This window comes from Chlamydomonas reinhardtii, chromosome 4 (genome assembly GCF_000002595.2).
Source record: "Chlamydomonas reinhardtii strain CC-503 cw92 mt+ chromosome 4, whole genome shotgun sequence".
NCBI classification, from domain to species: domain Eukaryota; kingdom Viridiplantae; phylum Chlorophyta; class Chlorophyceae; order Chlamydomonadales; family Chlamydomonadaceae; genus Chlamydomonas; species Chlamydomonas reinhardtii.
Genome location: NC_057007.1, coordinates 1,274,715 through 1,301,195, shown reverse-complemented (window position 1 = coordinate 1,301,195; position 26,481 = coordinate 1,274,715). Strand labels below are relative to the sequence as shown.

General features: G+C 65.1%; 7 protein-coding genes across 10 annotated transcripts in view; 4 read left to right on the top strand and 3 right to left on the bottom strand.

Annotated features, from left to right (window-relative positions):
• The first annotated feature begins 81 nt into the window (after positions 1–81).
• Positions 82–6,203, top strand: CHLRE_04g214700v5 (uncharacterized protein). The gene is made up of 6 exons (XM_043061670.1): positions 82–597; positions 1,024–1,756; positions 2,106–2,617; positions 3,155–3,406; positions 3,935–4,026; positions 4,321–6,203. The coding sequence occupies exons 1-6, from the start codon at positions 334–336 to the stop codon at positions 5,405–5,407; spliced, it is 2,940 nt and encodes a 979-aa protein (XP_042925115.1). The 5' UTR covers positions 82–333; the 3' UTR covers positions 5,408–6,203.
• An 848-nt stretch (positions 6,204–7,051) lies between these two features.
• Positions 7,052–9,796, top strand: CHLRE_04g214750v5 (uncharacterized protein). The gene is made up of 4 exons (XM_043061671.1): positions 7,052–7,587; positions 7,897–8,176; positions 8,414–8,518; positions 8,775–9,796. The coding sequence occupies exons 1-4, from the start codon at positions 7,538–7,540 to the stop codon at positions 8,955–8,957; spliced, it is 618 nt and encodes a 205-aa protein (XP_042925114.1). The 5' UTR covers positions 7,052–7,537; the 3' UTR covers positions 8,958–9,796.
• A 3-nt stretch (positions 9,797–9,799) lies between these two features.
• CHLRE_04g214801v5 (uncharacterized protein) lies at positions 9,800–12,001 on the bottom strand. Of its 3 annotated transcripts, none has more exons than XM_043061674.1 (4): positions 11,292–12,001; positions 10,902–11,024; positions 10,385–10,556; positions 9,800–10,253 (listed from the first exon to the last, which is right to left on the bottom strand). In XM_043061674.1, exons 3-4 carry the CDS (start codon positions 10,499–10,501, stop codon positions 10,146–10,148), a joined length of 225 nt encoding a protein of 74 aa, XP_042925112.1. In that variant the 5' UTR covers positions 10,502–10,556; positions 10,902–11,024; positions 11,292–12,001; the 3' UTR covers positions 9,800–10,145. The 3 variants fall into 3 exon arrangements, with proteins under 3 accessions (XP_042925112.1, XP_042925111.1, XP_042925113.1); XM_043061673.1 differs by having other exon boundaries at positions 10,411–10,556; XM_043061675.1 differs by having other exon boundaries at positions 11,320–12,001.
• Positions 12,002–12,111: 110 nt separating this feature from the next.
• On the top strand, positions 12,112–14,887 carry CHLRE_04g214800v5 (uncharacterized protein). Its single transcript, XM_001698649.2, has 4 exons — positions 12,112–12,229; positions 12,495–12,705; positions 12,918–13,022; positions 13,369–14,887. The coding sequence occupies exons 1-4, from the start codon at positions 12,180–12,182 to the stop codon at positions 13,603–13,605; spliced, it is 603 nt and encodes a 200-aa protein (XP_001698701.1). The 5' UTR covers positions 12,112–12,179; the 3' UTR covers positions 13,606–14,887.
• Position 14,888: 1 nt separating this feature from the next.
• On the bottom strand, positions 14,889–20,711 carry CHLRE_04g214850v5 (uncharacterized protein). The gene is made up of 2 exons (XM_043061676.1): positions 20,154–20,711; positions 14,889–19,483 (listed from the first exon to the last, which is right to left on the bottom strand). The coding sequence occupies exons 1-2, from the start codon at positions 20,568–20,570 to the stop codon at positions 15,659–15,661; spliced, it is 4,242 nt and encodes a 1,413-aa protein (XP_042925110.1). The 5' UTR covers positions 20,571–20,711; the 3' UTR covers positions 14,889–15,658.
• Positions 20,712–21,101: 390 nt separating this feature from the next.
• CHLRE_04g214900v5 (uncharacterized protein) lies at positions 21,102–24,274 on the top strand. The gene is made up of 6 exons (XM_043061677.1): positions 21,102–21,323; positions 21,443–21,937; positions 22,319–22,371; positions 22,579–22,717; positions 23,164–23,237; positions 23,762–24,274. Exons 1-6 carry the CDS (start codon positions 21,230–21,232, stop codon positions 23,900–23,902), a joined length of 996 nt encoding a protein of 331 aa, XP_042925109.1. The 5' UTR covers positions 21,102–21,229; the 3' UTR covers positions 23,903–24,274.
• Positions 24,275–24,279: 5 nt separating this feature from the next.
• Positions 24,280–26,481, bottom strand: part of CHLRE_04g215001v5 (uncharacterized protein) — a 7,422-nt gene continuing 5,220 nt past the window's right edge. For both annotated transcript variants that reach the window (XM_043061678.1, XM_043061679.1), the window contains one exon: positions 24,280–26,481. This exon is cut by the window's right edge and continues 1,096 nt beyond it. In XM_043061678.1, coding sequence (XP_042925108.1) covers positions 24,656–26,481 — 1,826 coding nt within the window. In that variant the 3' untranslated portion in view covers positions 24,280–24,655.

The window sequence follows — 26,481 nt, the reverse complement described above, 5'->3', positions numbered from 1 at the left end:
TTAGCGTCGAAACATATGCACGTGGTTGACATGGTTGCTCCATATTCAATGGCCTTGCCTGCGGTCTTCGCATGGGGTTTCATCCCGCGTGTTCCCCCGTCCGACCGCTCTAGTCGCCCGGGGCAAACTCAACGAGAGCTTTAGGCGCAATATCTCAAACGCGATACAACAATGAAATGTCATTGCCTCGCTCCTTAACTTACCCCGCCACCACCAACCTTGTCCTGCCAACGCTCGCGACAGCTGCTCAACGCCTCGCTTAGCGCTTTCACCGCCTTCGCGCAACGCCTCGCGCTTCCCGCTTCCCGCTTCCCGCTACTCGCTAACAGCAACATGGCCGCTCACGCGCCCGCGCTGCTGCGCCTGCTGCTCAGCGACGGCCTCGCCCCGAGCGGCGCGGCAGCGGCGACCTCCGCCCAGGCCGCAGCTGCTGCAACTGCCGCCGCTCGCTTCTCGCCAGCATCAGGGCGGCCCGGCCTGGCAGTAGCGGCGACGCCGACGGCAGCAGCCGCATCGCGTGTGCCGCTGGCGCTGGCGGCGCTGGTGGCGGCGCTGCTGTGGGGGGTGGGGCCGGTGCTGGTGTTCGCGGCGGAGATGGTGCGTGTGCGTGTGTGTGTGTGTGTGTGTGTGTGCGATGGGACAAGGTTAAGGCAGGTTGGCGAATTCCCGTAGGGTGCAGCTGACTCCAAGACCCCAGCAGATGACAAACAATTTGCGTTTGCGTTTGCGTGTGCGCGTGTGCGTGTGCGTGTGTGTCTTGAGAGGCGGCGGGGGCGGGGTTGTAATTACCAGCCCAAGCTAAACCGGGGAAGGGAGTCACAGGTTGCGTCGTGTCGTGTGTAACGACAATCGGCAGCAGCAGGTGCGCGTGCCGCCGGCGAGTTGCGCGGTGGCTTGCGACTGAAACCCCCTGACCCAGCCCCGCTGCCCACCTGCCTCTCAAACCCCCATTACACACCCCGGCCGACAAGTTGCTCGTACCCTTTCCCTATTTTGCACGCTCGCTCGCTGCCTCGCTCGCAGGTCAGCACGGCCGTCAAGTTGTGGTTGTGGCCGGCCGACTGGAGGCCGCCGGGCCCCGCAGTGGCAGTAGCAGGAACGGTTGCTGGTGGTGGTGGCAGTCGCAGTAGCAGCGGGATGAGACACGGCAGTAGCAGCAGCAGCGGGAGGCGGCCCGGTCAGTTCCCAGCCCTCCGACTCCCACAGCCAGCAGTCCCAGCACCTATCCCGCCGGACCTCGCGGCACGAGAGCTGCAGCTGCTACAGCCACACCCGCCGCTGCTACAGCCACACCCGCCGCAGCGACAGCTTGCAAGGGAACACCAACAGCACCCCCAGCAGCAGCCGCAGCAGCAGCAGGAGCAGCAGCCGCAGCAGCCGCGGCGGCGGTGCCTGACGTACCCGGTATCATCAGGCACGCACCAGGCAGCGGCACAAGCAGGACCGCTGCTGCCCACCCCTCCCGTCAGCAGCCCCCGTGCGGCCCCCCACCTCTGCTCTTCAGGCACGACGCTGCGGCCTGCCTCCTCCCCTCCACACCCACCGCAACATCGAGAAACAGCAGCACTGTGTGCTTCTGGGGCGCCAGACCATTGCACGCAGCACGCCGGCAGCAGCAGTAGTACTGGTGCCGCTGCATCTGTTCCGCTGCCGCCGCCGCCGTCGCCGCCGCCGCCGCCGCTGCCGCCGCCGGCCCCGGTGTGGATTGACACTCTGTCGTGGCCCGGCCTGGGTGTGCTGTTCTTCTGGCAGCTAGGTGAGTGAGCGCGTCAGAGCAATCAATGGGGAGGGATGGATGAATATTGCTTGGTTTGGTTTCCGCAAGCCGTGCAAGGGCAGGGGGTGAAGGCGGTGCCACCGCCACCGCCACCGCCACCGCCGCCACTACCACCACCTACTACCTGGCAGTGCCTTCCCTCCCTCCCACCCACCCACCCACCCCCGCACACACACACACACACACGCTCTCCTCCTCGCTCTTTTGCATTGGGTTCGGTTTAGCTTGGACTGGTATCTACAAGCAATCCCCGCCCCCACACCACACACACACACACACACACATCGCCACTGCGGTGCCCCCCGCACATGCATGCATGCGCCTGCAGGTGTGCTGGAGTACCTGCAGACCCATTGCAGCGACAACGGCGCCGCCGCACCCGACCTCCCTGACGGGGCCGGGGCCGGGGCCGATGCCAATGCCGGGGCAGGGGCAGGGGCAGGGGCAGGGGCAGGGGCCTCTCGCGAGCGCGAGCACGACACCCCGGGGCCTCGGAGCATTGCCACCCCAGCCGCCCCCAGTAGTGCCAGCGGCGGCGGCAATGACTCGCCGTCTGGGCGGCAGGGCCTGCAGGCGGGCCGCTCGACCAGCGGAGCTGCCAGTAATGCCGGTCCCGACAGCCGCCACCCCCCATCCCAACCGCCATCACAACAACCGCCTTCACAACAACTTTCATCACAACAACCGCCATCCCAACCGCCATCACAGCAACCGCCATCACAGCCACCACTGACTGTGGTGGGCAGCTCCAGCGGCGGCTTCATCGCGGCCTTCGCGGCGTGTGGCGTGCGGCCGCATGCGGCGCTGAGGGCGGCGCACAGGCTACTGCTGGAGCACAGGGTGGGTGGGGGGAGGAGGTGGGGCGTGGAGCACAGGGTGGGTGGGGGGAGGAGGTGGGGCGTGGAGCACAGGGTGGGTGGGGGGAGGAGGTGGGGGCGTGGAGGTGGAGTTGGGGGCGTGGAGGTGGAGTTGGGGGCGTGGAGGTGGAGTTGGGGGCGTGGAGGTGGAGTTGGGGGCGTGGAGGTGGAGTTGGGGGCGTGGAGGTGGAGTTGGGGGCATGGGGGTGGAGTTGGGGGCGTGGGGGCGGGAGAGGGGGGGAGGCGTGGGGGATACTGGGATGGTTGGGGATGGGGTAGTTCATTCCAATCATGAACATTAGCCATTGCCCAGAACCCATAAATCACGTGTTGGGGTGGGGGGTGGGATGGGTGGTGGTGAGAGGTTAAGGTTGGGGAGTGGGGGTGGGGCGTTGTGGGCCGGGGGTGGAGGGGCAAGTCCGCGGATGAAGCTTCGCATACCACCAATCACCACCCTGCCGTCATGTACACTCACTCCGCTGCTACTGCCGCTGCTACTGCCACACTGCTGCTGCTGCAGGTGCTGACCCGGCCGCTGGGCCTAGCAGGGCTGTGGGGCGACCTGGTTCGTGCCTGGCTGCACGAGCTACTGCCGGAGGACGCGGCGGAGCGGTGCAACGGCACGGGTGGCTGTAGCAGCAGTGGCAGTGGCGGCGCAAGTGGCAGTAGCAGCAGCAGCGTGCGTGTGCGTGTGCGTGTGGTTGTGACCACGTGGCCCTGCCTGCACGTGCGCAGCCTGGGCGGCTTCCGCAGCAAGCACGACCTCATAGAGGTGGGTGCCGGGCGTGTGTGTGTGTGTGTGTGTGTGTGTGTGTGTGTGTGTGTGTGTGTGTGTGTGTGTGTGTGTGTGTGTGTGTGTGTGTGTGTGTGTGTGTGTGTGTGTGTGTGTGTGTGTGTGTGTGTGTGTGTGTGTGTGTGTGTGTGTGTGACTACGGTTTCCACGGTTGTGTGTGTGTAGCTGTGAGGGTAGGTGGGAAGAGTTGATGGGGGGAAGGGCCGCACGCCAGTGCTGCGAGGGCCTGAGAGGACGATGATCTTGCCTGTGTGTAGCTGTGAGGGTGGGTTATTACCAGCCCACTGAAACTAGCAGAGCACTGCCAGATGCGAGAGACGCACGCAGTAGTACCTTACGGAATGGGGCCAAGGCGCCGTGGCGAAGCAGGGCTTGGGAAGATTGGGGTTCCTCACCTGTCCCCACCCAACAACCAATCCCCCCCCCGCGTCCACATCATCTCGTCTGAATCAATCATGCCTGGACCCCACCCACCCACCACACATCCATCCCATCCCTCTTCCTCAGGTCCTGGCCGCCTCCGCGCACATCCCCTACTTCATGGACTGGCGCCCCACCGCGCCCTGTAGAGGGGCGCGCGTGCTGGACGGCAGCACATGGTGGGCGGGAGGGAGTGGGGGAGCGAGGGAGGGTGTGTAGGGATGTGCCACGGGACATTGTGTTCTAAATCTCGGTCTTCTTGCTTGATCTTTCAGGAATCGGTTTTAGCTCCTCTGCATGCCCCCCGCCCCCCGCCCCTCGGTCCCCCCTTGGGGAATAAAGTACACACACACACACACACACACACACACACACACACACACACACACACACACACACACACACACACACACACACACACACACACACACCATACACACACACACACACACACCATACACACACACACACAGGTACCTTATGGCCCGCTGCCCGACCGGCCTGGTGCCCGGCCCCCCGCTGCCCTACCACCACCACCACCGCCACCACCACTACCAGCGACGACCGGGACAGGCGCCGCCGCCAGACCAACAGCACCTGCTGCTCGCAGGCAGCAACAACGGCGGCGGCAGCAGCAGCAGCAGCAGCAGCAGCAGCAGCAGCCTTGGGGGCAGCAGTAGCAGCAACACCAGCGGCAGTAGCAGCAACACCGGCAGGGGCGGCAGTAGTAGCAGCAGCAGCACTGGCGCCAGCCACCAAGGCGGCGGCCGCGGCGGCCGCGGCGGCGGCGGTGTGAAGGATGGTGAGGGCTCTACGGCCGCGGCGCGGGGAGGCGGCGGCGGTGATGTGCCACTGGCGGCGGCGGCGGCGGCTGTTCCGCCGGTGCGCAAGGCACACACGTGCCCTAGCCCCGGCGGCGGCGGCATCGCTGGTGTCGCCGGCTGTGGCTGCGTGCGCAATTGGCAGGATCGACTGCATCAGGAGGACAGCAGCAGCAGTAGCAGCAGTAGCAGTAGCAGTAGCAGCAGTGCTGCGTACGGTGTCAATAGTGCCGGCGGCAGTAGCGGCAGCGCGCCATGCTACACCGCCATCGGCATCACCACCCGCACCACGGGCACAACCACCACCAACACCAACACCATCAACACCACCAGCGCAATCACCAGTACCGGAGACGGAGGCTGTGGTGCTGACAGCGCCGGCGGCACCACCACCACTGGCACCAACAATGATACCACCACTACTTCTGGTGGCGGCGGCGGCGGCGCAGGCGGCGGCGGCGGCGGCGGCACCACCCCTGCTGTCGGTGGCGGCGGCGGCGGCGGCGGCACCCCCCCTGCTGTGTGTGGCGGCGTGCTGGTGATGGATCCCCGGGCTGACACAGCGTTGCGGGGGCGCTGGAGCCTGGCCGCCTGCTTGCGTGCGCTGTCGCTGTCGGGGGCGGAGGAGCTGCTGGAAGCTGGGGCGGGCTGGGCGGCGCAGCTGCACGCGGCGGGGGCGCTGGAGGGACTGCGGCTGCCGGCGCCGGGGCGGGGCGGGGCGGGGGCGTGTGAGGACTAACGAGTGGCGGTGTGTGTGTGGGGGGGGGAGTGTGTGTGGGGGGGGGTGGGGTGGGGGTAGCCATCCATGGGATGGTGTGTATCAAATATGAAGTGAAGTGCCGACGTCCAGAGGTACAGCGGGCACACGCGACGGGGGGGGGAGTGCCGGGGTGGAGGGGGGCCTTGTCGTCTCGTGTACTGTTTGTGTGTTGCATGTGGTGGAACATTGAAAGCACATGATGGCGTACCGTATTGTGAGAGAGAAAGCAATGTACGCACGAGGAGCAAGTGCTGCTTTGCACGCGCCGTGGCTGGGCTAGCTTGGCTGCTGTGTAGTCTTGAGAGTGGAGGCGTGCAGATGATTGGGGGTAATGCGGGCAGCGAGTGATGTTAAAGAGCACAAGGAAAACATTACGCGTAGGACAGTGTATGCGATGCAGAATTAGTGATGTATGCGTGGCGTGCCTCCCGAACCCACGTCACTGGCTTGTGAACTGCGTCAGCAGGTCCCTCTTGTAACCAATGCAATCTCCCGAACTGACTGACAGACAGACGGACGGACTGGTACCGGTATGCTGGTAGCTTGCGTGACAGGCCAGACCTGTACGGCTGCACGACCGGGCGGTCTGGTACGGCTAGCATGTGTAGTACGGCAGGTCGCACGCGGCACTACTGTGTGACGAGCTAGCTCTAAGCCGGCAGATGGGCGTGACAGTACCGATAGCCCGTCACGGAATCGGCTGTACCCGGGGGAATGGTGAATTCAGCCAACCGTGAACTGCGACAGCAGGTCCCTTTTGTAACCTCTGCAATCTACCGCATGTGAGAAAAGGTTTTCAACCAACGTCAATTGGGCTGGGGGGGGCACCGGGGCAGTGCGCGTTCGGTGGTACATCGAGGACAGGAAGGACAGTCCTTGCAGATGGGGGGGGGACAAATTGTGCCGAATGGATGGGGTAGGCACGGCTCTTGATGGGGAAGCGGGACCCTCACCATTCCCTCACTCCCCTCCTCCACCGGGACCGGGCACATGACCTCCCCTCCCTCCCCTTCTCTCCCTCCCCTCCCTCCGCTCCCGCCGCTCCCTCCGCTCCTGCCCTCCCTGCCTTCCCTGCCCTCTCTGCCTCCCTGCTTTCCCTGCCCTCCCTGCCCTCCCTCCCGCCCCTCCCGGCCCTCCCTGCCCTCCCTGCCCTCCCCGCCCTCCCTGCCCTCCCTGCCCTCCCTGCCCTCCCTGCCCTCCCTGCCCTCCCTCCCTCCCTCCCTCGGCCAACGCAGAACGCAGCAGTAGCTAGCACCGCTAAAGCTGACTGTGCCGCTTGTGTCTGCGGTCTCATTTGCCGCGGCATTGTGGCGTGATGGCTTGAATCAGGGACCGGTCCGTCCATGGGACAAGAAGGATGTGTAAGGAGTGCATGTCGGGCTCCACGCACCAGTGTTCGCCCGAGTGCCTATTGTCGCACCGATGTTCGCCCGAATGCCCAGTGTGTGTGCCAAATGTCGCACCAGTGTTCACCCGAATGCCCAATGTGTGTGCCAAGCAAAGAGTCAACAAGGCGAGGAGCAACGCCCTCGTTAGTGCAGAGATAATCGCGCTCCCACAGTCTGAGGCGCCGCTACGGTAGTTAGCCTAAATGGCAATGCTATGGTTAAGTGTTATACAATAGTAGCTGCACAACAAGACTATGGGAGGAAACGCAAGCAAGGCCGCGCCCAGAGGCACACCAACGAGTTGTCGAGCCGCGTTCAGTATAGCTACAATACAACTAAGGGTGTAGTCTTCGGGCATTCAGACTCGGCAAACAAGCTTTAGTGCTGACGTGCTTGTGAGTCTGGGTGCGCATTATGCCAGACACCGGACATTGGACGGCATAATGCCCAGACTCGGCACGTAAGCACTAAAGCTTGTACTGGCGCGTATTAAATACTCATTGCCGTGTAGCATCACATTGCTCGACGGCCCTTCCCACAAACACAGCCACTTGCGGCCCATGTACGGGAAACCGCGAATGCGGGAACAGAAAGGGGCAGCAGAATTGCGCAATTGTTAATAGCGATACTAACACTCGGCTCACTAGGGCATTTATCACTTGACAACTGAACCCGGGCGAGTCAAACAGCACCAGAAGACAAACCCTACCTGGTCGGAACCATGCCGACACACAAGGCACAGGAGCCGCGCGCGGCGAGGCCGGAGCCCCAGTAAGTGTGTACCTCTTCATGGTATCTCATCTCACCATCATAGTCTGCGGCGGAGGGCCGGAGAGGTGTGGGATGTTGTCAAGGACACACACATCGCTGCGCGGTCGCTGAGCTCGGTGCGCCGTGCTCCTGATGTAAATGGAATTGGCAGCTGGCGACTGAGCGGCTACCTCAGTAGTCATACTTTGATTTTTGGGTTGGCCGGGACCTTGACACCTCAGCTTCCTGTCATTCCGCGCCTTTCCCGCGGTTCTTGGCACGCCGCCGCTCTTCCACGAGCCGCCGGGTACCCCGTGTTTTCCCACACAGGCCGGGCGCGCCCCCAGAGACTCTAGGCATCCCAAAGAAGGTTGTCAAGAAGATCGTGCTCAGCGTTCTCAAGCTGCGTCGGCGCCTTCAGCGCAAGTTCAAGAAGCTTGTCACGGCGGTTCGGCCAGTCGAGCCCGCCGCCCCGGCTGCGCCGGCCATTGCCCCGCCCCTTCCCCCGCCCCTTCCCCCGCCCCTCCCTCCGCCCCTCCCTCCGCCTCTCTCCCGGCCCCGGCCCCCGCCCGGAGGCGAGGAAGACAGGCTTTCTCGGCTGGCAATGAAGGTGCGTAGGAGTGCGTTTGTCCAAGGCACGGATCCTAGGCACGGATCCTATGTGCGTGCTGAGCCTGCACTTGCTACACATACCGCGTTTGATCCGCGTGGCGTGCTTGACCCGGTGTCAAGCAGCACCGCAACCGCCGAGTTGGGCCTCGCCGGCTTTGAATTATTACGGTAGTCCCCGTGTGCTTGCCCACTCCCATTGTCCAACCTTGTTTTGTTGCACACTCCTGCACAGCAGGTGGAGGAGGTCACGGCGGTGGCCCGTCAGAGGACGGACGAGCTCCTGGCTCGCGGCGAGAAACTGGAGGACCTGAACGAGTTGGCGGAGCAACTGCAGCATGAGGTGAGTACCGTAGTGAGTACGTATTGAGAAGACCCATAGTTGGTGTAGCAATGCTGCTAGCTAGCAGCTGCAGGTACGGTAGGCGCCGCACAGGCGATGTGCGGGCGCCTTGGTTAGCTAGGAAAATAGGAAAAGAAGTTTGGTTTCCCAGGCCGCCAGCGAATCCCGCGCAGGGGTATGTTCGTTTATACGCGTCGCTCTTACACCAACCCCGCCCCGTCCTTTCTAATCTTCTCCGTCTTGCTATTGCATGCAGTCCCAGGAATTCGAGAGGCGCTGCCGGCGGCTCAAGGGCATTCCCTGGTGGGCCCGCCTGGCGGCGGCCGGCGCCGCCGTCGCCGCCGTGGTGGTCGCGTGCGCGGTGTGGGGCGCGGGGCATCCGCCGCGGCTCGCCGCCCGCCGTCGGCGCAACAGCCGCGTGTCTATGATGAACTACTAAGGAGGAACCGCTTGAAGAGGAACCAGTGAAGAGAAACCGCCGAAGAGGAATCGCGCAAGAGGAGTTGTTAAGACGGCGGCGGCTTGGGGTGCCGCATGCGTGCGGGGCGCCGGGAGGGTGGTGTGTACATGTAAGTGTAGGGCCTGTTTGGCTGTTTGCTGGCGGCATTGTGACGAGCACGCACGTTCTCGAATCTTGAAGCACATACTTTACAGGCATGGGCGCTCCCCGGTGTGTAACGGGGCGGTGTGTGTGTGTGTGTGTGTGTGTGTGTGTGTGTGTGTGTGTGTGTGTCGCGCACTCGCGCAGCAGCATGGTGTGAATGATTGCTTTGGCGCATTGATGGAATGAAGCAGGAGGGCGGACTCCCTGGGCACCAGCGCAGCCTCTGCTGGCTGAGGTGCTGGGCTACTGGTTACTTTGGGTGCTGATGGGGTGTTATTCTTTTCCAGCCTTAATACGCGTTGGGCGCGTGCCTTTGCACGTCATGCTAGCATTCAGCAGTCCCCCTCATCGCATGAGAGTGCCGGGTTGATAAATGATAGTAAGAGTGTCAGACAAGGCGCTGAACTGAACTGCCGTTAACCCGGCTGCGTAAAGCACATGTATACAGCAGTACGGTATGCCACACGCGTGGTGGTTGGACACATGTCATGATGTTCAGCCGCCGGGGAAGCCGGGAAGGATGGATGTTATCGAAGACTCGCCAACGATTACAACCGTATGTGTGCGCGTGCGCGCGTGTGTGTGTGCGCGCACGTGTGCAATCTTATATGTACAGTATGTATGGTGGGCCGCTGCGAACTGCTGACAAAGTGCATGTGTAACTTCTGCGAGACCCAAACATTCGTGTGTGTCTTACCCCCACGCATCAACATCCGAATTGGGTCATGGGTCTCCGCTTGGCATTGCTTGCCCCCGGGGACGAAACGCCAGCCCTCCTGGCCGCCAAACAGACAGTATACGACCGCGAACATCACTGCAGCGGGCCCCTGGCGGCTGATTGGTGTCCAAATACACGCCCTCGACAATTCTCTAGACAACGCCAACACGCTAGGGACCCGCCTGCCTGCAACACAGCAGCCTCCAAGCTTGTAACTCCGCAACCTGGCAGCTGTTCGCTTTTGCTGCTCAGCAGCCCACCTCCCCTTCGTAGAACGGCCCCTCCTCCTCCTCGCTCCTCGCCACCTATAGCTCCACCTCCATCGCCCCGACGGAACATCGCCGGCCGGTTGTCCGGTTGCTGACGTGGAGCAGCAGCAGCAGCATGTTGCAGGCGCTGTTGACATCGCGCTCCTGTGTGTGGGAGAGGCAGCATGGCCGGGTCAGGGCATGGGCAGGGATTGTGATGCTGGTAACCCAGTCCCCCGGTGCCCCGGTCCCGCGGTCACCCAGTCACCCTACAACGCTTACGATACAGCACTCACCCCGGAGTGCCGCAGCGGTTGCACACCTGCACTCCTTGTGGCGGCGCAGGCTGGTGCATGGCCCACACCTCCCACACCACCTGCTGCTGGCCGCCGCCGCCGCGCAACACGCGCCATACGTGGACGGCGCTGCTGCTGGCCGCCACCTCGCCGGACAGCACACGACAGCAGCCTGCGTCCGTACGTGCGTGCAGAGGACAATGGCGGGGCGCCACGGCGCATGACTAGGCGGGCGAGGAGGTTCTAGTCTCTAGTGCTGTAGCTACTGGATCCAAAATCCAAAGTCGCACAGCAAGATGTTTGTTGATTGTTTGTTTGGGGGCATTGCGGTTGGTTGCCAGACCGCACAGGCGTGGAGACGTTACGTTCGCAACCAGCACCAGCACACGTTTCCTCAAGACATACCGGGAACGAAAGTTTAACTCCCCACCACCGCACCGCGGCATCTGCGAGCCCCAACCAGCCAACCAGCCAACCAGCCAACCAGCCAACCAGCCAACCAGCCAGCCGCACGCACCTGCAGCGCCCCGCCCCGCACGAGGACTGTGGCCACCGGGCCCAGGCCGCGCTCCCAACGGCCCTCGATCACGGAGGCGGCGGCGCGGCCGTCCAGCAGCGCCCGCAGCTCCATCAGAGTGGCCTGGTGGGTTGGGGGAGGCAATGTTAGGAAAATGTGGCGGTCGTACAACAAGTGAGTAGTGGGGTTCACGAGCTGCATTCAGCAGTGGTAGCAGGGCCAAAGCAGATGTGGTTCGGGGGCACCGGTGGGAAGCGGTGCAGGGTAAGGTTACCCACAGCACGCATGGGTGACATCCTGGTACAATAGATACACGCTCGGCTTTGCGACTGAGCCCAATCCCGCATATACACATGGGCCCCTGCAGCCGACGAGCATCGGCGCACTTACACATTTGGCAGAAGCCCCACACACGCACCGCAGCACGCGAGGGTATGTTGCCATCATGGCTTGCTGAATTCAGCGGTAGGCAACGTCCCACAGCCGGCGTAAGGACTCGCTTCCCTCCCCAACGATGCGGCTGATGATCGCCCCGGCTGGGGGCGATGCGCTGCGTGGTTGCCGGCGTCGTGGTGGGTTCGGGGGCGAGCGGGGGGCCCTTGCCCAGCAAGTCCGCGAAGCCCAGGCGACGCCCTACAAACCAGGCCCGCTGGCTTCTGTACTTGGGCAATCTTCCTGCCGCTATTCAGCCGCCTGTTATCCAAGTTCCGCATGGACTCTCTTGTGCACCTCGCCATGACGCAGCGGAAGACCACCTTCCTGAAATCTGTGGCCTCGGATTCAACAATAGAAAGACGGTCTCCAAGCGCAAGGACCTCGGCCCGCAAAGACTGAACGCTAGCGCTGAGGCCTCCCTCAGAGTCCGTCCAAGTTAATTTCGCCAGAGTTACCATGATGCTTGTGGAGTGAAAGCGCAGCCGAATGTTTTACAAAGCAGCGTCATACAGAGACTAACGAAGGAAAGCCAGGCAATGCCACTCCAACGGCAAGTCCCCCTGCTGTCGGGCGGTGTACTTGGCGAGAGTTATTTTGTAAATCCTTACATGGTAGAGCTCTTTCACTTAGCAGCTGATAGTCTATTTGGTGGCAGAGCTCACGTCATCATTCGCGCTCCTGCTGGTGCAGCTGGTCCGGTCACGATGGAACGCAATCGGGCGGTCTACGAGCTGCACCATAGCCACCAATAGTGATACCGATGCTTGGTTTCACTCATAAACACGTCAACTGTGCAAGTAAAACACAACCGCTGCCCAGACCGCTGCCCTGGTCGAAACGGCCATGCCGACACGCAAGCCGCAGGAGCCGCGCAAGGCGATACCGGCGCCCCAGTGAGTACTCGGGTATCTCGGTAAATCTCGTGTTACCAGCATCATCTGCGGCTGGGGCGGGGTGGTGCGGGATGGTGTCAGGGACACATTGCGCGCGGTCGCTGTGCACCTTGACGTTGATTATTAATAATGACGACCGACGGCTCATCAGCTGCAAACTCAAGTAACATATAGCTACCTCAGCTTCCGGCCATTTCCCTGTTAAGTCACTCGCATGACCAGACCTTCGGCGTTGCCCCTGCGATCAATGCGTTCTCCCGCGCAGGCCGGTGGCGCCACCGGAGACCCCACGCGTTCACAAGAAGGCTGGCAAGAGAATAGTCCTCGCCGTTCTCAAGTTGCGTCGACACCTTCAGCACAAGTTCAAGAAGCTCGTCACAGAGGGCAGGCCCACAGTGCCTGCCCCTGCCCCGGCCATACCGCCCCTTCCCCCACCCGAGGCCCTTGAAGACAGGATTTCCCACTTGACGTTGAAGGTGCGTGCACACGCACGGACGACTGTCAAGCCATGCGTGCAAGACGTGCACACGCATGCTTGTCTAAATGCTGCCAAGCCGTGCGTGCGTGCAAGCATGCATTGCAAGTATCATGAGTGCGTGCGCGCAAGAATGTATCTGATGACATTGCCCTTGATTGCGCAACGCATGCGTATGTACGGGCGCACGGGTCCGCTCGCTGCTGGCCGCAGGTGGAGGAGGTCACGGCGGCGGCGCGCGAGCTGACCGCCCAGGTGCTGGCGCGCGGCGAGAACCTGGAGGTCCTGTGCGAGAAGGCGGAGCAGCTGCTGCAGGCGGTGAGGGCAGCGCGTGAGCGTGGGAGGCCATCAGGGAGGTCAGGGAAGCGGGTGCAACTAACTGTTTACAGGGCAGGTTGTAGTAGGTAGTTAGGAGGTAAGCGTGCAGATACACAGTTTCAGGGCGGCCTTGCCGCACTGACCGCTGCTGGCGGGCCCGCCACTTGGTTAGGCGCGCGGGGCGGGCCAGCATCCGAAGGGGCGGGATTGTAGATACCAGCCCAATCAAACTAAACCGAACCCAATGCAAAAGAGTGAGGAGGAAGCGCCGTGCGCCCAGTCCTCTCCAATCCTAACCCTTCCTATGCCAACTAACCATTTCCCACTGCTTATATTGCGCACGCAGTCCCAGGACTTTGGAAAGCGCTGCAAGCGGCTCAAGGGGATGCCCTGGTGGGCCCGCCTGGCGACGGCTGGCGCCGTCACCGTTGCGGCGGTCGTGTGCGCGGTGTGGGGCGTCCGCCGCGGCGCGCCGCCGTTCGGCCGCGTCTCGCCACCAGGCGGCCGCGTCTTCTTCACTCGCAGCCGGCGCTACGACCGAATGCACTTCTGGCCTGCGGGCCGTCTAATGGAGAAGCAGTAACATGTTAACATATAAAATCGGAGGAAGCGGCGCAACATGCGCCGCTGGGGTAATATACATAGCACGGTATTCATGGATGGTTGTGGAAGGCGGCCTGACAGGTAGGGCCCCGCCCGCTGTATGGACGTGTGATGGCAGTGGCATGCTAAACGCTACCCAGTGTGCAATGGGAGCCAAGCAAAGAGCATACGTTGCAGCATGGTACGCTTTGACGATGTGTTGCGAAGAAAACCATGAACCAGGGGGGCTCCTCTGGCAAAATAATTGGAGCAGGTTGTTGTGCGGAGGCGTGCTCGCGCGGTCGCGCCCCTGCCTGAGCGCCAGCACATTTTCTGGCCGCACGCCTGAGCGCTTCCCTTATTCTTTATGACAATAATGCTGGGGCGCGTGCCCACTGCGCGTGCCTTTGCACGTCATTCTTTTGTTTGATGCACGCCTGCACGTAGTGTTTTCGACTCGAACTTGTGCTTAGGTCAAGAGCCGGTGCGGTTGGCGGGCGGTGCCTGTACAAACCGACCCCGGCTATGTCCGGGAGATGAGGCTAGTATCGGAACCTTCGGCCTCAGACGGAGGACGTGGCGTGGCGGCACAGCCCACTTTTCCCTTGCAAGGGAGAGCCACCTTTTCTTGTCGACTCGAACAGTGGTACGGTATTCACGTGACGGGCCGGCTGGTGAGACGAGGATGACATGAGAGAGAGTGCATTGGCGAAATAACTCTGATTGGGTTCGCTCATGAGGTCGGACACTTGGACCCGAGCTGGCCTGGTCACCTGCTGTCAGACTGGCGAGCCAACCGCCAGGCAGGTCACCTGCGGCCCCTGCTGCCATTCAGTTCATATACATACTACGCCTTATGCTCTGGTCTGCGCTTGCACTACTTTTGTAGAGCGCGTCAATACTAATGGCAAATATGTTGCGCACGCGTGCATGGTGGTGATGGAGCCATGTCTTGATGTTGCTGCGCAACAAAGGGAGAGCGTGTGGGCGTGGGCTGCAGATTTGCATGACTTGCCATACATCTGAGAAGAGAGTGCATTATCGAAGATGCTTTAAGGCTAACAATGCGAAGCCGAGGAAGCCAATGCATTGTTGTTAAGATGAGTTTTGGACACTCGGACTTCGCTCGGGACCTTGCGGAACAGGGCACATGATAGCCCCTGCTGCAAAGGGTAGGTGCCAAGAGATTGGTATTGAACACGTGCGTGGTGGATTGTTGGTGGAGGTACGTCAGCTGATGGGGAATCTTACTGTGTGCTGCGTAGCGGCCCTTGGACCTTGGTATGGGCTTAAATGCTTAATGCGCTGGGCACTTGCCTATGACGCAAGTATGCGCCGTCCTGAATGCAGGGCTCTTAGTTACAGTGCCTCCACGGGTGAATACGGGTAAATACAACGGACACTATGCAATCTTGTGTGTCTTATTCCCACGCATCACCATCGAATGGTGTCTGGGGTCTCCGCTTAGCATCGCGCTAACCCCAAGGACGGGACGTCAGCCCTCCTGGCCGCCAAAGAGGCGGTATACGATCGCCAACAGCACTGCAGCCAAGGAGGATGAGCGCGCGCACCAACACACTGTACCATTTCTGCGCCCCTGTTCAAGGCGTGTACAAGCGTGTACGACAACTTTCCGCCACCCGAGGCAGACCGGTGCCGCAAACCACAACAGCCCCCGGCAAAGAGCTCATGCAGCGTCGTAATTCATGCCGCAAGTTGTGCAACTCATATCACCAGTCACAGCGCCACCAGGTTGGCGTTTTGGGGTCCGTCATAAGTTACGAGCGGTCTTGCACACAATCCAGATATATAGATATTGCCAACGCCGAGCCACGACTACGGTACGTTGCATGCCCGTAGCCTGTAGCGATTTCCCACGCGTCCCGGGCTCACCAACATAGCTGCGCACATGAATACCTGCGGTGATTTAATCACGCCACCCTTTAATGTGATCACGCACGCCTCTCCATGCCCACACGCCCCCCTCCCTGCCGTCACGTTCCTTCTGCTCTTCACGCCCGCCTGCTCTTCGGCCTCTCCCCTTCCCATGCCCCCTACGGCGCCACCGTCAGCCGCAGCCAGTCGGGCCGGTAGCTGAGCGGCAGCAGCTGCAGCGCCGCCGTCAACTCCGAGCCCCAGCGGCAGGCGCGGCAGCCGCACCGGGCCGCCTCCTCCGCTCCCGCCTCCTCCACTCCCGCCGCCTCCGCTCCCGTCTCCCCCGCTCCCGCCGCCTCCGCTCCCGCCCCCTCTGTTCCCGCCTCCTGCTGCGCCTGGTCCTCCTGCTCCTCCTCCCGCGCCTCCTCCCGCGCCTCCCGGCCGCCCGGCTCCTTCTCCCCTGCCTGACTGGCCCCGGCATCCTTGCCGGCGCCCTCGTCGCCCTCGGCCGAATCTGCTTCCGAGCCCTCAGACTCGAATTCCGGCTCCGACTCAGGGTCTGAATCCGAGCCAGCTTCAGCTGCGGGCCAGGTCCAATCCCGGCATGCCACATTGCCCCGCCCCAGGGCGCGAGCCACGTGACAGCTGGCGGCGCCGCCAGTGCACCCGGCCGCAGCCAGTGCCGCTGCCACTGACGTGGACGCCCCTGCGCTGCCTCCCGCGCCGGGGCTGCCGCTGCCGCCGCCACTTCCTCCCGCCCCCGCTCCCGCCTTCGCCCCAACCTTCGCTCCGTCCGCGGCAGCCGCTGCCGCCTCCCCCACCATTGACAGCCAACAGGCCGAGCTGTAAGCCGCCATGGCTGGCTCCGCCTCCGCCAGCGGCAACCTAAGTTCCAGCGTCTGCACCGGCGCCGCCAGCCGCAGCAGCAGCATCGCCAGCCGCCGCGGCGCCACGTGCAGCGGCGCCGTCAGCTGCGACACCACCAGCCGCCGCCGCGCCGTCAGCCCTAGCAGCGCCTGCCAGCGGGCCTCCTCCTCTTCCTCCTGCTCCGCCCGCTCCCGCGCGCGAGCCGCCTGCAACCCGCGCGTGTGCGCGTTCCACACCGTGCCGCAAGTGGAGGAGGCGACGGTGAAGGCAGCGGAGGTGGATGCGCCGCCGACCTGGGGGCGGGAGGTGCCGGCAGCAGCGGTGCTGCCGCCGGCGCCGCAGCAGGGGCAGTAGGCCTTCCCAGACAAGCCTGAGGGCGTGGAGGCCGCGGCCGGCTGCGCCTCGGACAGCGCGGGCCCCAGCCGCCCGCGCAGACGCAGCCGGCCCAAGCACACCGTCCACTGCGGGCCCGCCTCGGCGGGTGGCTGCGGCTGCGGCTGGGGCCTGCCCGCGGCCTGCCCGTTCGCCTGCTGCGGCTGCTGCTGCTGCGGTTGCTGTTGCTGCGGTTGCTGCGCGCCTGCCGCCTGTCCAGCACCAGCACCAGCACCAGCACCAGCACCAGCACCAGCACCAGCACCAGCACCAGCACCAGCACCAGCACCAGCACCAGCACCAGCGGCGGCACCAGCGGCGGCAGCGGCGGCGGCGGCGAGAGCGGCGGCAGCGACGGCCACAGGCCCAGGCGCCGCGGCCACCGCGGCTCCAGCCGCCGGCGCCAGGCCTAGAGCCTCGCCCGCACCCACCCCCAGACCCAGCCCCTCGCCGTTGCCTTCCCAGTCGTCGTCATCATCATCATCATCGTCGCTGTCCTCCACGTCCTCGCCATCCTCCTCCCCATCCACCGCATCTAGATTGACGCCACCCGCCACGTTCCAATCCCACCAGTCCTCCGCCGCCATCGCGCCGCCACCGCGGCGCTGCACCGGGTTGGCGGCGGCACCCGGCACCAACCGCCCAATCAGCTGCTCGTCCAGAACGATCAACTGCCGCTCGTCCACCTCGGCCGAGATGGCCAACCGCCGCGCCTGCCAGTCAACCACCAGCTCCGACACACCAACCGCCTGCGGATAGCGGCCCGCCGCCTCCGTGGCATCCTCCACCGCCGCCGCCGCCTGCAGCGCCCTGACAGGGTCCACTGCTTCCCGAAGGGGCCGCGGCAGACGTGCCGTAAAGCCGCCGTACCCGCTCGCGCCGTTGCCGTCGCCCGCAGCGCCGTCGCTGCCCTGTCGGCGGAGCGCGCCACCGTTGCTGCAGCGGCTGACGTCGTCGGGGCAGCCATAGCCGCAGCATGCGCAGGAGTCGCGCCTGCTTCCGCCAGCAGCAGCGCCGCCGGCCTTGAATGCGCGCAGCTCGCCAGCCTGCTGCCCGCCCGGCCCGGCGCCGCCCAGCCCCTGCCCCTGCCCTAGGCCCAGCCATTGCAGGTCAAAATCCAGGAGCGCATCCAGGCCGCCCATGTCAAGCAGTCCACCGGCGGCGCCGCCGGCGCCGCCCCCGCCGATCCGCCACGCGCGCCCGGCGCTAGCGGCGCCGGCGCCGCACTCGCCGCAGTCCGCGCCGTGACCTTCCGGGTGGCCGTGCACGCCACTCAGCACAAAGTCGCGCAGCGTCAGCCTTCGTAAGCCGGGCGGCAGCACGGCACGGCCGCGGCTGACCAGATCCGCCAGCGGCACATTGCCGCCCACCAGCGTCAGCTGCTGCAGCTGCGGCAGCAGCACCGCAAGATCCGGGATTCCGCCGTACGAACGTACCTCCGCCACCGCCGGCATGTACGGATCCAGCGCCGCCTCGGTGGCCGCCGCCGCCGCCGCCGCGGCAGCGGCAGCGGAAGCGGAAGCGGTGGCTGCGGAATCGGCGGCGCCGCTGGCGGCCGCGGCCACGGCCGTTAGAACCGCTGCGGCGGCGGCCTCCGCAGTTTTCGCGGCCATGGCGGCGGCGGCGGCGCGCCTGGCGGCGGCGGTGGCGGCGCGTGTCGCCAGGCGGCGCTCCTCCTCGTGGTCGCCTTCGTAGTGCAGGGTGAGGGGCGCCAGGCTGGCCGCCAGCCGCGCCGGCACCGGCCAGTACAGGCGCGCCGCGGGCAACAGCCGCACGCTCAGCTCCAAATGAGTCAGACACGGCAGTGTCGACGTCAGCGGCGCCAGCAGCGCCGCCGGCGAGTACGGGTCCGGCGCCGCCGCGGCTGCTGCCGCTGCCGCGACGGCGGCGGCTCCGCCGCCGCCGACGTTGTTGAACCAGATCCCGCCGCCAGCTAGGGCCGCCAGGTCTGGCATGTTCAACACTTCCTCAAGGTGCGCTAGCAGCGCCGCCTGCGCGCCGCCGCCGGCTGCGGCGGCGACTGCGCCGCCGGCGCCACCGCCAGCGACGGCGCCACCGTCAGCGGCGGCGTCTGCGGCAGCGGCGGCGGCGCCGCCGCCGATGGCGGCGGCGGCGTTGACCAGCGCCGCCATGTCGGCCACCGCCTCATCCTGCAGCGCCTGAAAGGCCGCGTTGTTGCCAACGCCCGCCGCGGCGGGAGCCGCCGGCGCCACGGGCACCGGGGCGATGGGCGCCGGCGCGGGCGGCGGCGGCGGCGGCGGCGGGCGCACGGCCCAGCGGCTGCCGCGAATGGCGAGGTGGGAGAGGCGCGGCAGCAGCGCTGCGAGGCTGGGCAGCAGTGGCGGGTCGTTGGGGCTGATGAGCGGCAGCTCGCTCAGCAGCCGGCCGCGATAGAGCTCCTGCAGGTCCGTCCCCGAGCCGCACAGCGGCCCGAACGCCGCGGGCAGCCGCTTACTCTGCAGCCGCAGCAGGTGCTGCGCCGCGGGGGCGGCAGCGGCGGCGGCGGGGACCAGGCCCGCGGCAGCGGCAGCGGCAGCGGCTGCGGCGCCGCCGCCCGCGGCTGCGCCGTTTGCGGCCGCGCCTGCGGCGCCGTCTTGCTGATTGTCCGCTGCCTGTGCCTGCACTTGTGCCTGTTGTTGCTGCTGCTGCTGCTGCTGCTGCTGCTGCTGCTGGTGTAGGCTGGGCGACCAGGCGGGGCTCCAGGGCCGCCACAGCTGGGAGCGGCCGGCAGTCTCCCGCACGCAGTAGCTGGCGCGCCAGGCGAGCTGTGTGGGGTGGAAGGGAGGGGGCGGTGGTGGTGGGGGTTACATTCATGATTAGTTAAGTGGTAGACGGTAGGGGGGCGGGCGGGGGCGGGAGGGGGCGGGCGGGGGCGGGCGGAGGCGGGATGGAGTGCGTCAGGGTGAGACGGCGTGGGATTTGGAGGGGGGGTTGTCCCGGCGGACACAGATGCAGAGGCTGGGGTTGAGGCAGAGGAGCGGCTAGGCGCAGGGGCCAGCTGGGCGGCAGGGAATGTGCGGCTATGGGCTGCGATGTGTTGCCAGCAGGCCTGGGTCTGGGGCGCGGTCGGTACCGTATCTTGCAAGCGCGTTGGCTCCTGGACTCGCGGCCCAAGAAGTCGCAGAATGCAAGGACACAGCTGGGATGGCGTGCCGGTCCCATCAATAGCCCCATAGCCCTCTTGCAGTAACCCCTAGCTGCGTGCGGGTTTTGGAAAGTTTTCTTGAAAGCATGCGTAGGCTTGGCCAGGCAGCGCCAAGCCGTGAAACCCCACGCGTTGTTGCCCCACCGTCCCCCGGTCGCCCTCAAGGTCCCCCACCCGTCCATGCCCGGACCCTCGCCCCGGCCCCACGCCTGGCCCTTAACCTCTGGCCCCTATTGATTTCTGCCACCACGTGCTCCTGCCCATGGGCCCTTCCTTCCCCGTCGCCTCACCAGCTCCTCGCAAACGTTGAAGTTGAGCGACAAGCTCGTGATGTGCGGCAGGCACACACCCCGCTTCACGGCCTCCTCCAGGGGCGTCACCAGGTAGCCGACGGGGTAGTTCTGGCGGGGGTCGGTGTCGGCGTTGAGCGCCAGAGAGGCGCAGCTCTCAAAACGCTGGGCAGTCGCCAGCAGAGACTCCACGCGCGGTGCCCAATCCTCAAGTCTGGTCACTCGGCTTGCGTGCGCGACCAGCGAGCGGGGCCCGCCCAGCCCAGAGTCCACCATGCGCTTGCCGAGGTGGCAAGTGCCGCGCAGGTTGACCGCATCCTGGCCCAGGGCCGAAACGAAGGCCGAAATGCCCTGCAAGTCCGTCGCAAACCAGATGGCCTCCAAGAGGTTCACAGGTATCGCACCAGAGTCCTCCATGTTACTGCCTTGTGACTCGATGAATGCGTCGACAACGTGGGTTGACTCCTATAGATGAAACGCGTCAGGGACTCTGGGCATGTCGTCTGGCTACCGTATCGCCGACGTGGCCCTAACCGCAAAGCTAAAGTATAAAATAACTTAAGTTGCTGCTGAGCACATGAATGCAGCGACCAGTTGTCTATGCCAGGCGATGTTAGTCCCAAGCCGTTGCTGAGCTGCCATCCGGCCCCCCCATCCCCCAATCCGGCCCCTGCTACGCGGCGTACGCGCAGTCAACGGATGGGGCCCCGAACTTGTACCCTCGATATTGACATCCTGTATCATGCTGCCCGTGGTTGGATGGCACCCAAGTTTTGTCACCGTGCTGGGTTTCACACGCTCACGGGGTTGCAGGCCAGCACCCCGGCCGGAAGCTGGCGCGGGGGCTCTCCCTGCCCAGCGCCCACCGCTAGCAAGCCCATCCCCAATTTCGCCGCCGGCAAGCTCAGCCCCCATTTGCAACCAGGTGCTATGAACGAGTGGGACTATGAACCTGTCACATGGTCGTGCATTGAGACGACGCTGCTGTCCTTGCGAGATGATGGACAATAGTCCAGTCTAAAAAACCCCGCTAGCATGCGACATTCAACTCTGATACAAGGAAGCTCATAAGCATAATGCACGCACCGCTTGCCCTTGCAGTTCAGCGTGCAACTTCGCTGGGTTTCGCTGCCGCAGGAGCACAGGCTGCGTATGTAACAAATCATCTAGGTATGATACATCGATTTGAGCACGCACATCACTTCAGGCTGCAAGCGCGACAACTTTCGCCGGTGCCATCAATCCATCCTCGCCCGCAAAGCTTTCCTCCAAACCGCCGGCGTTTGCAGGTGGCGGCTTTGCATCATGCTGCAGCTCGCGAACATACGCGAGCAGCGCGGGCTCGCGACCCGGCCCCAGTTCCGCGCCAACGACGTCGACGGCAGCAGCGGCTTCGGGTCCGGACGGCAGCGCGCGGCCATCTCTATGGGCCTCCCTGCAACGAGCGCTCTTTCCCGTCGGCTCCGTCACTAGCAATGAGGCTGCGGCCTCATCCTCATCCTCAGCATCCCCACCATCGGCAGCAGCGACGGCGACGGGGAGAGCCGCCCGGTCAGGAGCTACCACGCTAGGTGGCGGGTCCGCCGCCTCAGCGGCCGCCTCAACAGCGGACGCACGCGCGGCGGCGCGAGCCGCGCAGGAGGCACGGAACGCGGCGCGGCGGGCGGCGAAGCAGGCGGGCGCGGCGCAGAGCGATGCATTTGCGGGGCTCAGCAAGCCGGCTGAGGCCTTCTCGGCCACACTGCTAAAGGCGGCGGTGTTGCTCATCACGGTTCCGCTGGGAGGTGAGGGGGTGGGGTGCGGGGGATGCAGGGGTTGAGGACGTAGTCGTGATTCTTGCTGCTCCCACAAGACGAAGGGGGGCACGTTTGCATGATGCTTCAAGAGAGGGGCCCGGGCCGGAACCTTGGGTGGGCTGGGCTGGGCTGGGCTGGGTTGGATTAGGGCGCTTTGGTGAATGCGGCCCTCGACCCGAGCCGCCTGTTTACCATGGAGGTCCTGCCCTAGACTTATGCCGGCTGACTGCCTCCGCCTCCCGCTCCCACACTGTAAACATATGCAGTGCACATACGCAGAATGTTTTTCCTTGTGTTCTGTTCCGCTCCCTCCCACACTGTAAACATACACAGTGCACATACGCATAATGTGTTTTTCCTTGTGTTCAGTGCACATGATGAGCCACAGCCTGATGCTGTCGCTGTGCGTCAAGGGGCTGGAGGTAGGCGTGGGTGTGGATGTGGGTGTGTGTGTAGAGGTGGATGGGTGGATGCGGTTGCATGGCCGCTGTTGATCCCGGGTTTTGCTACCAAGCAACCCGCATCCCCCACCTCCCGTAGCTGACTCCTCCACCCACGCGCATCTCTCACACCTCTCCTACACTTGTCCTCCCACACTTCTCCTCCCACACCCGCCCCGACCGCCGCAGTCCGACCGGCCGGAGACGGTGGTGCTGACGCTGAAGCGCATCCAGTCGGTCGTGCGCTCCGACTACCTGGCCAGCCGATTTGAGGGGGACGAGGGCGTTGCGCTCCTGCTCACGTGCTTCCACGAACGTGCCGGGGAGGGTGAGGCTGGATTGGGGGTCGCTAGATGTATGACTGGGATCGGGGGTGGGGTGTAGATAGGAGCCAAGCGGGTATTATGGTGTGAGGCGGGGCGGGGTACGGAGATAATCCAAGACTGGATGAGTTGAGGATGCAGCGAGGAATGGGTGGGTCGCGCAGGCAGGGGGTGGATCGTGGACGGGCCGCCGGCGTCAGCGCCGCGGTGGGAGCCGGAGTCGCGGCCGGCGCGGGGGCCGGCGCGGGAGCTGGCGCGGGGGCGGGCGCGGCCAACCAACGGACCTGACAGTGCGGTGCGGCGGCGGGCCGGTTGCGGCTATGCACAATCCTTATGAGTACCGCATCAAGTAAGGCGTGGTGGGAGCGGTCACCTCACTCATCAATGCGACCTGCTCTTGCGCCTGCCTCGCTAGTAACGCTGCTGGTGCTGTGGTGCCTTTGCTGCGCAGCCGTGCTGAGGGAGTTCCTTGCGGCGGCGGCGCAGCTGCTGAAGTACAAGAGCACACGCGAGGCGTTGCTCATGGTGCGCTGGGTGCGGATTCCCCTGGGTGCCGGCATGCTGGCGTGCTGGGTGTTTGGGGTGTGGGGTGGGGTGGGGTGGGGGGGTGCTGGGTGTGTCGGGATTGGGTGTGTGGGGTGTGGGTGCTGGGTGTGTGGGGTGCTGGGTGTGTCGGGTGCTGGGTGTGTGGGGTGTTTGGGGTGTGTGGGTTGTTTGGGGTGCTTGGGAATTGGGCATTGGGTGTGGGGTGTGGCGCGACACAGTTTGTGGCGAGTGTGCTGGGCACTGCATCAGGTGCCGACGCCCAGGACTGAGGGTTTTGCAGCTCAGACGTTGCCCATGGCCCAGGGTCATGTGGCGCTGAAGGTCGCCGCTGCGGCCGGACGCAGCGGGTCTCAGCTTATGTGTGCCTACCCATCCCGCCGCTGCTGCCCTGCCTAATACACGCACACGCACACACACACACACACACACACACACGCACAGTCACCCCCGACCCCTCCCTCCGCTCCCCTGCCCCCGTTCTTTCTCTCCTGCCGCGCCCACAGTCTTCCCTGGTGGAGCGGCTGGAGCGGGCGGGCGCCGCGGGCTGGCTGCCGGCCGAGCTGCGGGAGCCGGCGCGGCAGCTGTTCCTGGACGCACACGCCGCCAGGCGCATGGAGATGGAGGGGATGGCGGCCGGGCTTTAGGGCTGTAGAAGGGCTGTAGGGCTGTAGAAGGGCTGTAGGGCTGTAGAAGGGCTGTCGAAGGGCTGTAGAAGGGCTGTAGGGCTCTCTAGGGCTATGGCCTATGGGGCTGTAAAAGGCAGTATGCCTGTAGAAGGGCTGTTGGGCTGCAGGACTGTAGGCCTCGAGGGCAGGAGGGCTTGAGGGCTCCGGCTTGAACAGGAGGTCGTGTTGACTGGTTGGGTGGCGCTGGTGAGGTAGCTGAGCGAGCAGGGCTAACGCTTGAGGTTGACGGAGGTAACACGTGAGGTTGCGGTGGGGGCTGTTCTCAAGGGCCGTGGAATATAAACTCATGCTCCTCCATGCGGTGAGCGACGTCTGTAACAGTACAGTTACCCTCTGGCATAGACGCCTTAGGGCTGCCCAAGCCCGCGGCTTGCCCCTTGCACCGACAGAGGCCATAAAGAATACCGCCGCAAGCACCCGGCGGGAGAAGTGGCGAACGCTTCTGACGTTCAAGCAGCTTTCTCGTGCATACATATCATATACGGTAACAATGCGATTGTTTGATGATAATGAAGCACCTTCATACACACAGCTCCTGCGTACACGAGTTAGATAAACACTCGCTCTGGCTGCCCAGTGCCCACCCAGCAGACGGCCAGGCCCAAACCGCCCAACTCGTTGCACGTGCACGCCGCTGTGCCTCCCGCCTCCCCTCCCTGCGATTCACCCGAAGCAATTGAGCTCCCTCTCTCATTCTCGCTCGCAGTAACCTCAATACTCCTCTTCCTCTCCCTCTTCTTCATCCGCGAATGCCGAAAACAATCCAGCCAGTGCCGAACCCCCTCCGCTGCCGCCGCCGCCCCGCGCGCCTCGCCGCCCGCTGCCCCCACCTCCACCCCAGCCCCCGCCTCCGCCTCCGGATGCGCCTCCGGATGCGCCCTCGGTGCCTCCGCCTCCACCCACTCCATTGTCTGCCCCTCGCCCTTCTACGTCCATCTCACCACCAACCTCCTCCCCCACGCCCGCTGCACCCGCACCCTCGCTCTCCCCGCGCAATACGTCACCACCTCCGGCTTCATTGGCTACCCCGTCTGCGCCGCCGCTGCTCCGGTCGCCCTCATCCATGCCATCAGCCGCTGCAGCCTCCGCTGCAGCCGCAGTCTCCGCTGAGGTCTCCGCTGAGGTCTCCGCTGCAGCTTCCGCTGCAGCCTCCGCTGCGGTTTCCACTGCGGTCTCTGCTGTCTCGCCCTCGCCGCCCGTGCCGCTGCCACCCCTTGCACCACCACTGCTGCCGCCTGCGGCTCCACCGGCTCCGGCCCCTGCTCCTGCTTCTGCCCTGCCACCATCGTGCGGCTGGGCCTGTGGTGTTGGCGGTGACCGCTGCGGCTGCGGCTGCGGCTGCGGCTGCGGGTGTGGCTGCGGGTGTGGCTGCGGGTGTGGCTGCGAAGGCTGCGGCTGCGACGGCGGCGGCTGTGAGGACTGCGGGTGCGGCTCCAGCCGCCGCTGCCTCTTGCTGGGCGGCGGCGACGGCAGCTGCGCCGAGCCATCATCCCCCCACCCGACCCCTTCGCCGCCTCCAACACCAGCTGACACCTCTGCTGATGCAGCCTCGGCAGCAGCCTCGGCAGCAGCGGCCGTGGTAGCCGGCGAAGCGTTGCCGCCGCCGGCCATGCCATTTACTTCACCCCTGCCAACACCCCTGCGCTCGCGTGCGCCCATGTCGGCCTCCGAGCCGCCCGCCGCCGCCACTGCTACAGTCGCCGCCGCTTCCGCCACTACTGCTGCCGCCTCCGCCTCCACCCCGCCCCCGCCTCCAGGCGCGTCCACCATCGCATCCATCACCGCCTGCTGGTGTGCCGCCCCCGCCGCCCCTGCCCCCGCCGCCTCCGCCGCCTCCGCCGCCCCACCCTCCGCTGCTGCCTCCATCGCCGCCGCCTCCCCCGCCTCCAACTCAGGTGCGCCAGCCGATTCCACCGCTGCATCGGCACCAGCACCTGCAGCGCCACCGCCAGCGCCGCCGCCAGCGCCGCCGCCAGCGCCGCCGCCAGCGCCGCCGCCAGCGCCGCCGCCAGCGCCGCCGCCAGTGCTGGCGCCGCTTTCAATACCCCCAGCAACAGAAGCGGCAGCCGGCCCCAGTCTCAGCAGCCGCTCCCCTGCTGCCCCTGATGCCCCTGCTGCTGCTACCGCCGCCGCTGCTACTGCCGCCCCTGCTGCTGCGTCTGCTGCTACCCCTGTTGCTGCGTCTGCTGCTGCCCCTGCTACTGCTGCCCCGCTGGCTCGGCTGTGATGGCCCGCCTCGGTGGCCTGAGCTGCTGCCCGACGTGGCGACTCTGCCCCAACCATCAGCAACTGCGGCGCCGCCACCGGCCCTGCTGGAGCCGCTGCTGCTGGCGCCGCTGCTGGCGCCGCTGCTGGTGCCGCTGAAGCCCCGGCCCCCGCCGCCGCCCCTGGTGGCGCCGCTGGGGGAGTCGCTGGGGAAGCCGCTGCCGGCGCCGCTGGTGGAGCCGCTGAAGCCCCAGCCCCCGCCGCGCCACTGACGTGTGAAGGCGCCATCACCACCACTGCCGCGGCGGAGGAGGGCTGCTCGGAGGGCAGGG

Bases quoted from the DNA above. Each gene is read 5' to 3' on its own strand.
- CHLRE_04g214800v5 (XM_001698649.2), top strand. From the start codon at position 12,180: ATGCCGACACGCAAGCCGCAGGAGCCGCGCAAGGCGATACCGGCGCCC. The intron at 12,230-12,494 runs GTGAGTACTCGG...TCTCCCGCGCAG, and splicing joins AAGGCGATACCGGCGCCCCA to GCCGGTGGCGCCACCGGAGA. The intron at 12,706-12,917 runs GTGCGTGCACAC...TGCTGGCCGCAG, and splicing joins TTTCCCACTTGACGTTGAAG to GTGGAGGAGGTCACGGCGGC.
- CHLRE_04g214900v5 (XM_043061677.1), top strand. From the start codon at position 21,230: ATGCACGCACCGCTTGCCCTTGCAGTTCAGCGTGCAACTTCGCTGGGT. The intron at 22,372-22,578 runs GTAGGCGTGGGT...CGACCGCCGCAG, and splicing joins TGTGCGTCAAGGGGCTGGAG to TCCGACCGGCCGGAGACGGT. The intron at 23,238-23,761 runs GTGCGCTGGGTG...CCGCGCCCACAG, and splicing joins CACGCGAGGCGTTGCTCATG to TCTTCCCTGGTGGAGCGGCT.
- CHLRE_04g214850v5 (XM_043061676.1), bottom strand. From the start codon at position 20,570: ATGGAGGACTCTGGTGCGATACCTGTGAACCTCTTGGAGGCCATCTGG. The intron at 19,484-20,153 runs GTGAGGCGACGG...CACCCCACACAG, and splicing joins TCAACGTTTGCGAGGAGCTG to CTCGCCTGGCGCGCCAGCTA.
- CHLRE_04g214700v5 (XM_043061670.1), top strand. From the start codon at position 334: ATGGCCGCTCACGCGCCCGCGCTGCTGCGCCTGCTGCTCAGCGACGGC. The intron at 598-1,023 runs GTGCGTGTGCGT...CCTCGCTCGCAG, and splicing joins TGGTGTTCGCGGCGGAGATG to GTCAGCACGGCCGTCAAGTT. The intron at 4,027-4,320 runs GTGGGCGGGAGG...ACACACACACAG, and splicing joins GTGCTGGACGGCAGCACATG to GTACCTTATGGCCCGCTGCC.
- CHLRE_04g214750v5 (XM_043061671.1), top strand. From the start codon at position 7,538: ATGCCGACACACAAGGCACAGGAGCCGCGCGCGGCGAGGCCGGAGCCC. The intron at 8,177-8,413 runs GTGCGTAGGAGT...CCTGCACAGCAG, and splicing joins TTTCTCGGCTGGCAATGAAG to GTGGAGGAGGTCACGGCGGT. The intron at 8,519-8,774 runs GTGAGTACCGTA...TATTGCATGCAG, and splicing joins CGGAGCAACTGCAGCATGAG to TCCCAGGAATTCGAGAGGCG.
- CHLRE_04g214801v5 (XM_043061673.1), bottom strand. The intron at 10,557-10,901 runs GTGCGTGCGGCT...GTACGGACGCAG, and splicing joins TGCGGGGCGGGGCGCTGCAG to GCTGCTGTCGTGTGCTGTCC. The intron at 10,254-10,410 runs GTGTGCAACCGC...TCCCACACACAG, and splicing joins CGCCGCCACAAGGAGTGCAG to GAGCGCGATGTCAACAGCGC.